This window comes from Thermobia domestica, chromosome 16, assembly GCF_964235325.1.
Source record: "Thermobia domestica chromosome 16, izTheDome1.hap1.1, whole genome shotgun sequence".
Classification (NCBI taxonomy): Eukaryota; Metazoa; Arthropoda; class Insecta; order Zygentoma; family Lepismatidae; genus Thermobia; species Thermobia domestica.
In genome coordinates, this window is record NC_137469.1 from 11,454,083 (window position 1) to 11,465,438 (window position 11,356).

The following is an 11,356-nucleotide window of genomic DNA, read 5'->3' on the forward strand; positions in this document are numbered from 1 at the left end:
GTTTGCTGCATTTAAGTTTGGCATTACAGAATTTATATCAAAAATGTGAACAGTTTACATACACTGTACGTATTCTTTAGCTTACTTCTTCTCTAATTAATTCTTGAAACGTGCAGTGCAGTACATAAACATTTATAAACTACCAGCACAGAGCCAAATAAGAAGTGAGAAGATATGTACTGTATCATAACAGTGAGTTTTGGCATAAAAACTTTGTCTTCTGGTATTGGTGGGGCAAAGAAACGAGTTCATAGAACTCCGGCCTATCTGGCTTTTTTGTTATCCGACCTGTCCTTCCGCCACATTAGCCCGGATACTCGTGAGTCTACTGTACTAAAATCGTATGAGAAAACTCATACAGATGAAATAAACAAGGTAGTTATACACTACCACTTTTTTTTAAAAAAAAGTACTAAAAATGGGTAATTTGTTTCAAATAAATAACCTAAACAGATTGCATAATAACGTAAGACGATGGACATTAATGTTAGAAATGTATTAATGTAAGTATCAAAATAGAGGTCAGTAATTCCATGCAAACGATTCAATAACCAACTGTAATCTTCCTCAATGTGTATTTCTTAAGAAATTACGCTGTTTAATAGAACTACATATTTTGATCAATTTGCCCCACTGTAGAGATTATATTAATGTTTTTGAATAACTGCTATTTAATTTTCTTGCTGAAAACCAATGATGCTTGTTACTGATCACCACCTGGGTATTAACATGAGTACATTTTAAATTAATTACCTAAACAGAATTAAATTCTTGTAAAATCTGAATTTTTGTACACATTCTATTAGTGGCTGCAGAAGACAGGAAGATAACACATGAAGGGCACTATAAGAATTCGCAAATGAATTACTATTTTATCCCTCATCTTTAGGGGCACGAGTTTTTCGCACTAAGAATTTGAAAATTTCGCGTTTCATTTTTCATATTTCGCGTTTTGTCGCATTTCCCAAATAAAATTTCGCCTTTTGTAGCTCTTGTGGAAAAGAATTCCCTGACATTTTTACAATTGTTCCTTTTTTCATTGATCACTATAAAAATAAACCATTAATTACCTAAAAACAAAGTACACTGAATATTTCACTTGACAATGTCAATTTCATTTATAGAAAATTATTATTATTATTTTCAAATCAAACTGAGGAAAATCAGTAACTAAACTTACTTCAGATAAGATACTTCAGAGTAGGAAAGTTTTGTTGTCTTCTGAAAATATGGGCACAAGTTGCATTTAAGCATTAAATATAAGCATGCTACATGTCACTTATCATCAGCCCATACTTGGAAAAAATCCCTCACAATTGGCATTGCTTGTTGGAAGCCACACATATGTAAGTGCATTTACACCAAACTTCAAATAATCATCACTTCAAAACTCCCCATCCAACTGCGATGATTGGTGATAGCTAACGGGCAATCCGTATAGTCGTGTCCTAATCACCCAAAATACACAGTTCATGCTACGTTCTACCGTTCCGTCAGCGGAAAACTAGCGTTTTTAAAGTAATGAAAACGTATTTTTAAAATCTCGCGTTATATCGCGTATTGTTAGAAATTTTGAGCAAAACTGCCAATTTCGCGTTTTACCGCGCAACGGAAACCAATGAAAATACACAAAGAATACCATAAAACGTCAAGAAACTGAAAATTACTTAATTCTGACACATTTCGTTTTATCGCGCAGTGCGAAAGCTCGTGCCTCTACTCATCTTCTTTTAATGAAAGAACATTCTAAGTTTCCTGGCTATTTGTGATAACTACATACCTTGATAATGGCCCTGGGTTCGTTAAACCGGATGTTGATACTAGATCCATCAGGAAGCACTAAAGTCGTTGGGTATTGTCTCATGTACGTTGTACGGCCTATTTTGGTTATGCTACATCGGAGACTATTGAGATTTCTTTGTTGTAGAGCTATATTACAGTTTTGCTTGAGTAAATGCAATGATGATTTATACAACCAGGCCCACATTCTGCAAATAAATAGTAACATTAGTAATAGTACAATTGTTAAGTATCACATTAGTGATGTTAGCTTAGTAACATTTTGCTTATCTATCAGATGGTTACCTAATTCCTAAGTTCTATTACTGTTTGTTTTAACCTTTTCGTGGGAAGGACCCTTACCACTACGGGCTACTAAGTATGGTCTTATTTGCTCCACTGGCGTTATTTCCAGTACATCCATTAGTGGTTTCCCATTAAGAGAAATGGTAATTGCATTCGAACAACGCTTTCTTTTCATATTTTGAGTTGGTCATCTACTATGTAAGTATGTGAATGGAGGCTGATTACGTTTTTACAACTTTTCTCCATTTTCTAATTTGAAAGTTTTTTTCTTTCCTGAATACTGCATTCAAATACTGTATATTAGCAATGAACATGAACAAAACGTAGAATACAGAAGCAACAATCAGCATCACATCGGTTTTTATTGACTATATTTTATTCTTGTAAGTCCAATTTCTAATTGTGTATTTTGAAATAACATTGTAGGTGAATTGGCACCGACGGTACACGATTAGCGACTTGTTCCACTAAGTAAAAAATAAATAAATAAATAAAATAAAAAATAAAATAAAATAAAATAAAATAAAATAAAAATTGAATCTTTCAACTTAACGTCCCACCATCTTACCCTTTAGGCTAAGGGAGACGTATGATTAAGGCAAGTGAGTGATGATGGAAAATGTGGTGGAATGAGAAAGAGGAAACAGAAGTACTCCGAGAAAATCCATGGAAACGATGCTGTCCACCACAAACTTCCTTGGCCGCGGGTCGAACCAGGGACCCCAGCGGTGAGCGCTCTACCACTGAGCCACCGCACTCCCTTGCTGCTAAGTAGATGGACAACAAACCTATACATGTTTTATCAATGCACATAACCTTCAGACGTTTCATTTGTGTAAGGATGGCTCAAATTGCACTATACCTTGTCAAAGCAGTTTAGTTCTTTACAATGAAATTATGCTACTGTAAATCGATTTCAGAACAGCTTTGAAAGGTGTGTTCGATATCCAAACAAAAATATCCCCGATCCTAGTGGACAAATGAACTTTGGGGGTAATCCTATGCTGTAAACTAACCTTAAATCCAATAAGCTAGATGACACATAAACGTAAACTAGAAAATACATCATCCTATCACTTCTAGGAAATAATTACCCACGCAAGGTTAACAAAGATAAAGTGTAGGACATTTTTGTTAAAATTAACAACCACTAACCACAACTGTGATTTGTACACTCATGTCCCAAATTACTGTCGCATGTCTATAAATATGTTGTTGTTGGAATATAATTTGATAACGAATTCGCCCGGTATTTCTTATAATCAGCAAAGACATGTATGTGGCAAATTTCATCTCAAAAGAGCAGTAAATAAGAACAATAAAACGAAAATAAAACTTTCTTGTCTATTTAGCAACATTTTGTTTTACTCATTCTAATTTTCGTACTTGTAATTCTTTTCCTATGAAATTGACCACAAATATACATTTCCCGATTACACACATAGCATCAGTATTAAAAGTACCCTGCAAAATCATTATCAAATTATATTGTTACAAGAAGACAGTGATAGATATACGACAATCATTTTGGACATGAGTGTACATAGCCCAGAAAATCTGCTTACTCCTCCAGGATTAACTCTAACTTGTGGCTAAATTTCTATTTAAAGGTATGTACTGTAGATTAGGTAGTCGTAAATGATCAAGCCAGAAATTATATTTGAATTGAGTGTAAAGAAGCGATGCCCAAGTGAAACTTTATATGAGTTAAGAAAAAAAGACTATCAACACCAGGGTGGATTGATTTAAATCAGTCTGATTTAAATCAGGATTTAAATCACTTGATTTTTTAAATAAAAATCGTTGATTTAAATCAAAATTCCGAAATAAAATAATTTAAAGTGAAAATAAGTAAAATCCCGTTTCTGTTGTGTTATTTCGATTACGGAAGTTAATAATCATAATACAATGAGACTCAAATGTACAGTATGTACAGCATAGTATGAAAACAAGTGCCATGCACAGGATGATTAGGGAAAATTCCGCTTTGAACGCGTAATGGAGCAATCCTGCTTTCTTCTCCTCGAAACAATGGGTTTGGGTTTTTAAATCGTTAACTATTCCAACGGGGAAATCACCATCGATATTTAAGACGAAAATTCTTTCGTGTGCGCGTCTGCTAGTTTGTTCCCAGATAATATGGCGTATTTAGAGGGGTCCTATTCCCTTCTCCGATTTTTTTTTAAGATTTATAATTTTAGGCGAAATTTATGTATGTATTTCATAATTACCCACCCGGTGTCTCATAATTACTCTTTTGGAGGGGACTTATAAGATAGCACAAATTTGACATTTACTCATCAACTTATAAGATGACAGGAAATTCTTGGCAGCAAAGTGTTACTCTACTGGCACCATAAACTGCTACCTAAATTAACTGCTTTCAAAACTACTGTAAGCTGAGTAACGTGGAACAGTTGTGAACTCTGTCTCATAATTACCCTCACTGACCCTATCCGAGCATACCTGTAGTAATAAAGTAGAAATAATTAATGAAAATGTGATTACCATGTAGTTCATTGCAAGGAGTAGCAATTATATACAACATAAACTAATCTTGTATGTGTATTTTCCAAGGTATTTTTTTGGGGACTTCTTCACTGTAAACTGTGTTCCTCCTCAGCGTCCTAATCATCTATGCTATACACACTTGTCTTTGCTTACCATTTTAAAGTTAAGTTTACTATGAATAGCGCCCTAACCGTGTTAGCCAACCAGATTTGCTCACCTCAGACTCAATATACTTCACCGTCAATCAAGAAGCAAATCTCGTGCATCGTCAGGGCCGTGCCGTGGAAAATCAGCGCCCTGGGCGAGAGTATACGACGGCGCCCCCATACATATATTCCAAGCAATTTTTCCTGTCTTTTTTCCTTATTTCTCCCGAATTTTTCGCCCCCTTACTTCGGCGCCCGGGGCCCTCACCCAGCTCGCTCCCCCCACGGCACAGCCCTGTGCATCGTATCTAGTAAGAATGGAAATACTACAAATAGAATACGAGGTTTTAAACCATTACGAAGTGATTTAGTTGCAGGTAAAGTTTAGACACTCCACTCGAATAATTGTTGAAAAATTACAATCCTTTCACAAGCTTCCCTCTTACTGTTCTCCAAAAGATTGATTGACACAATATCCGACTTAGCACTGATTAAGTTCAAGGGGATCACTAGAAGTAATATTTGAAAACTTACAACTCTTTCACGATTTGCGCATAAATACAGCGTGCAGATATGTGTCATAAAAACTATAGCGCAAAAAACACAAACCAATCTGTGCTAGGCGCTCGACAAAAAGCATGAATGGTATCTAACCGAGTCACGACAGGGCGAGTCAGCGATGGCGCGCGTGAGAAAGAGTAGTGAAAACATGTGATTTTCCACAGTGATACAAGTTCCTATAGCACTTCTAGTGATTTCACACAAGTACCGCAATACTTGTAATTGTAAACATAAAATACACCACCGGTGGAAAATAGGGTGCAGAATAAGAATAGTCTGTCCAACTAAGAAAAGGTTCTTCTTTCACTTTTCTTTTATTAAATGACTCCCTAAGGCATTCTGAACTATTATTACTCTAGCATATGTCCAAATAATTGTGTATTGATTGATAATATGCGTGCTAATTGATGTGTCCTGAAAATGTGATATCCTATTAACCAGCAATTCTATTGTTGCAGATATTTCATCACGAAATTCACTCGTAGTCCTTGGAAATTATATCTTAACGCCCGATGGCAGAACTTTCTTTGTCTGTCTGCGATGAGCTTTGTAAGTCTGCAGGAATTCTGCAAAAAGTTTCTGCAGAAGAAACACTTGTGATTCTTAAAAATAGGCTTTACGCGACGTAAAAAACAGTTCAAACTATATTTATGCGAGTACTCCGTCCATTTAAGACATCTACACATGGTAGGCATGCTTTTATACATTTTTGTTGGCTAATTTTTTCTCCTCTGGCAATTTTTCTGTGATCACATCGCAGATCGTGGCATGTTCTGCACGAGTTAGATGAATGTGTGCATATTCACATTACAAAAGCGCGTCAGAACGTGTCATACAAAGCGTCTGTACAAAAAAACTAAGACCAACTTGTGGTACGTGAGCACTAAACAATAATGCAATCTAATGGAGTCAAGGCAGGAACGCAGCAGATGGACATGGGGTTGCGTCCCCAAGTAACAAATTCGCCAGGGGCGGAGGGTATGTTCATAAATCAGAATAGTGTTAAGAACATTTATTATCGCATAAAATCACATAGGTTAAAACACTTTTCATAGTTTCACACTTGTAAACTAAGATACAGGTTTTATACAGCATGCAGAAATACTCTGCCGATGGAAATTATTATTTTATACTATCGTGTTTGATATGCACTCTGTCATTTTACCCTTGTAATGGATCTACACTTCTAACATGACGCTTGTAAACCTGAAATACTGGTTTCCCATATTATGAAAAATTCCTCCGCCAGTAGAATTAAACGTCCCAACCCAAACCCTCTTACATATACACATACTGATTTCAATCGTAAATTTACAATTTTTATAACAGACTATTCTTAATCAGTACTGAAATAGTACATAATACAGTAATCTTTCACATGCACTCACTTATTTCAATTGACGTATAGCATATGCAATACTTTACCCTAGCAACCCTATACATTTAAACATAAAATACAGTTGTATAACTTACTACTTAACTCAGGTTCTCTCAAGCAGACGGTTCTACCAAATAGAAAATTACTAGGTAAAATACGATGTGAAACATCTTTCGGGAAGGAATGGAAGTGTGAATATACGTAATCACTGTCAATGTACAGCATACTGAAATGAATTTTGAGCGATAGTGAAAATATTGTATGTGAAGTGTGCTCTTCCACTATTGTCGTTTATGCGTATCTCCCACGTCGCTGACACGCCTGCTCCCTACGGACGTACTTGCTCGCTATGGCACGGGCCCTACTGCTGCGCTTCTACCCTAACTCAGAAAGCATTTGTGTTTTTAGTGGCCACCTAGCACAAGTTAGTTCTTGTTTTATGAAATGCGTATTCATACTATGTCCTCCTGAAGTCAATGTACAAGTAGTAATGTAGCTCCTCATTTAGTGTACTTTCTGCTAAAGAAATACAAAGCTCTAACCTACCCTGAAAATGTAAGAAATGTGTCAAAATTTGGTAGAACCGTCTGGTCGAGTAATGCCCCAAAAGTAGTAATTAATATCCGTACAGTAATTTTTCATACGCACTCACTTATTTGAACTGTCATATAGCGTTCGTAATAAGAAAACTGTCCAGAGATGGGGGGCCAAAATTAGTGGAAAACGGGATCATTTACAGAAGTGAGTTGATAGTGATGAGAAAATACCGTACACAATTTTTTGAAGGCAGTAGGGGACCTGTACAAACCGTAAAGGTAAGTGATTTATGTGAGAAAAGAAAGTGAACTGTTTGTAACGAAGACAGAAAACAACGTGCCCTGCGCGGCTCTAACCGCCTTCACTCGCTAATGCTCGCTCGGCAATACTGTCTGAATTAAATGTTGGTAACCTAAGTTAACGTATGAAGCCGGAAAAACATCGAATCGGAATAGAATATCGCAAAAAAGTAGGCGAAAGAGCTGGCAGCCCATTGCTAAACAATAGCACGTAATAATTTCATTCTAGTGACAATTTAATTGTAAATATAGAATACAGCTGTGTATTTAATTCTGCCACCTGCAGAAATTTGTTTTTTATTAGCATGTCTTTCCATGCAGAGTATTGAATTTCATCCGTAAGTTTTGCAAAATGTGGTGTGTCTGAACTTAACCATCACCATTGATTTAATGCATAATACAATGTTTCTAAGAACTACCCTAACGCGCTGCTGTTATTAGTCTGTACATTAAAGGCGTGAAATTTTAAACACCGTAAATATGATAAATATTTCATTCTAACATTACGTGGTAGCCTCCGTAATTTGTACGAAATAATTTGCCTTGTACTTTGCAAATGAGTACAAACATGAATTATAAAATATATAATAATTCAACTGTTTTTACTTGAGGAGAGTAATGTAATGTTTACTTATAGCACAGAGAAAACTTACATAATTCAACCATTAAATTTACAACAATTTACACATCTATCTGTATACAAATAAATAGAAATTGTAATTTTTTTCACTGTTCGATCAACATTAGAAAACAGAATAATACTGAACAATCAGTGTTACCAGTTGATATATCCAAAATATCAGTAGCAAGCGCTCGAAAATTTCCCTATATTACAGTAGACATTTTTAATGTTAATATAGCATCAAACAACCTTTGTATAAGGCGCACTAATGCAATTTCTCAGCTACTTAATTATAGAAATTTGGATAATACTGCTTAATTCCACTACTTCTTATATTTTATTATAAACTGAAAACTACACATTTGAACTTTACTTTGAAACATCTAGTTTTGAAGGTATTTAAGATAATTGTATTGTGTCGGAAGGTTTATTGATGTAGAAAAGCTTTTTCATTTCCAAAATAACTTTATTCTAGAGGCAAAATAAAATAGTGCATCATTTCAAACTCCGCGTTGTAAGTCCTTAGATTTTACCTAGCTATCAATCAACAAAGCTTCTTAGAAATGAAACATGTGCGTAACATGAAAATCTGGTGTTCTACAGATACACTCTCTTAAAAAAAAAAGAAAAAAAAGAAAGTTAATATAGGCGATATAAAATCGATAAATAATGTATTGAGTTTGTTGTAAGTCTTTTTAGTCTCTGAAAGTTTTTGCAGCCATTATTATTTTTTAAAAACAAAATCCACAATTACATAAAGTTGAAATTTCAGGAGATCTGAAATTATTATAGTTGGAAACATTGTAACAACTTGCTGGATAATGGTGACATCTTTTGAACAACGTTGAAACTTGAAGTGACAACAACGGTGGAACTTGAAATGCAAGACATGCAGCATTGCCACGTGTATACCACGTGAGAAAATTTGGTTTACATACTGTGATATTTTCGCAATTAATATTAAAATCGGAAGTGGTAGCAGATTTCTACTACTTCCAGGTTTAGTAAAGAGATTAGAAGAAAGATGGAACAGTGTCGACGCCAGGTAATATCTAGGGGGGGCAAGCACGGAGGAGCACAGAAATTTTGGGGGCAGCATTTTTTTCTCTTTGAGTTCCGAAAATAGTAGTTAAATATGACTTGACCTACATTATAGTAGAGGAGCTAAAGTGGTGCCAGGTCCCCTCTCAAAAACTTGCTGCTCCGAGTCCCCCCTACTAAGTTGTGACAGTTACTACTAACTAAAATATTAAAAATGTGCCGATAATTACTTTGTGCTAGCAAACATTCATAAATGTTTTCAAAGCACTCACAACTACTATTAATCCCGAAAATACTAACATTTGAGCTGAGCACAGGACAAAAATCATTTATTATACTATATCTGAAGTAAAATGTCCGTTATAAAACTACATTGTGTGTGGAATTTGTATTTGACGAATACCGTGTGCGTTTGGTTGGGGTTCTGCCGTTTCCTCCCAATTTCTTCATTTCACTATTTCGTTCACTATCATCATCAGGCTCGAAACCAGGGAGAAACCAAAACGGGAGCGGTTCTTACCTTAAATTAACCCCTTCTAAAATAAAATATTGGAGACTATTTTTAAATTGACTGAAAACTAGATATTGAAAATCTTACAATATTATTTATCAAATTACAGTCAATTTATGTAGTGTGTATATTACTCATTTCTGCATAAAATAATATGGTTCTTGCTAGATGCACAAAATATTTCCCATTGGCCGTTACCTGTTTGGAGAAGGAGTTCAAATCGAAGTATCCTATTATTGCACCATGATAGCATCCATGGCTTGAGACCAGATACACTTCAAAAGAATTATCAGTTGCATGGAGGCAAGAAATGAATCAAATGTCCCCTATCCTAAATAAAATGTGAATTGACATTACCTAAATTTGAAAAAAAAAAATGAAATCTTTGAGTTTTACGTCCCACGGTTATGCCGGTTAGGCTAAAGGAGACGGTGATTATGAGAAATGAATGAAATGGTGGAATGAAGAAAAGTGTGAGGAAACGGGAGAACCCCGAGGAAACCCACGCTCACGGTGTTTGTCAACCACAAAATTCACTTGGCGGGAGCAGGTTTTGAACCCGTGGCCGCATGCACCAGAGGTGAACGCTCTACCACTGAGCCACCGCGGCCCCTTATCACCTAAATGTGATATTATTAGGCCTATTATTATTATTATTATTATTATTATTATTATTATTATTATTATTATTATTATTATTATTGGGCCTACAAATGTTTTTTCCACGCTCCTCGATCTTCAACTTCCTCTTATAACTCCCAATATTTTCTTCTATTTTCCAAATCATCCATTTGTTGCGTTCTTCTTCTTCCTAACCCTCACTTTCCTTCCATCTTTTCCTCTTTAGCGGTATAAGGAGCACAATTTCTACGCAAGATGTATCTAATTCAATTGGCCTTCTACGAAGGATGCTGGCTAAAAGCGTCTTCTTCTTTCCTATCCGTTTTAAAACATCTTGTTGCTCTGTCTGTCCATTTTATCTTCTCCTTTTTCCTCCAACACCGCACTTCGAAGGTCTCTAAATATTTCTTCTCTAACTTCCGTAGTATCCAATTCTCTGAACCATACAGTCCAATACTCCGTAGCAGTCCAATAACACTTGACCAACTTCTTCCTTGGTCCAATGCTAATGCTACTAAAGATATACCACATTTACTTGACACCTAGTCTAAGCGCTGCTATCGGCTGAAGGAATTCCACTCCCTTTCGCTTAAGCTCTCTCAGCTAGCAACAGCTGAACCCTTACTGGCTCAACGCGTGGGTGTGAGCTTTAGTTCGCATTTTTGCCACGGCTCAAGACATTTTGGCAGCACTATAGTTAAGAGTAATCTTTTCTTGTTAAATGCCTCGTTGGGCTATGACAATTCTTGACCTGATTTCTTTGGTACAGTAAAACGTCTTTCATCAAAGTGTTTCCCAGATACTTGAAATGATCGACCTCTTGGAGTTCTCTTTGTTCTATTCTGACCCGTAAAGGCATGTTTCCAGGGGATATTCTCGTGACTTTCGATTTTTTTGATGTTGATTTCCATTCCATATTAGTTTCCTAGTGTCAGCTATTTTGTCAATCATCTCCTGTAGTCCTTCTAAGCTATCATAACCATGTCATCTGCATACCTGATCTTGTTAATGCTATACTATAATAATATTCAATTTTACGTGTAT

At 35.7% G+C, this 11,356-nt stretch overlaps 1 protein-coding gene across 1 annotated transcript in view; it reads right to left on the minus strand.

Moving 5' to 3' along the window:
• The window catches only part of mRpL55 (mitochondrial ribosomal protein L55), a 29,488-nt gene extending 21,189 nt beyond the window's left edge, over window positions 1-8,299 (minus strand). The window contains exons 1-2 of the mRNA XM_081742120.1: window positions 8,171-8,299; window positions 1,781-1,988 (exon numbers count right to left, since the gene is read on the minus strand). Coding sequence (XP_081598246.1) covers window positions 1,781-1,987 — 207 coding nt within the window. The 5' untranslated portion in view covers window position 1,988; window positions 8,171-8,299. The remainder of the gene's footprint in view (window positions 1-1,780; window positions 1,989-8,170) is intronic.
• Window positions 8,300-11,356: the final 3,057 nt, after the last annotated feature.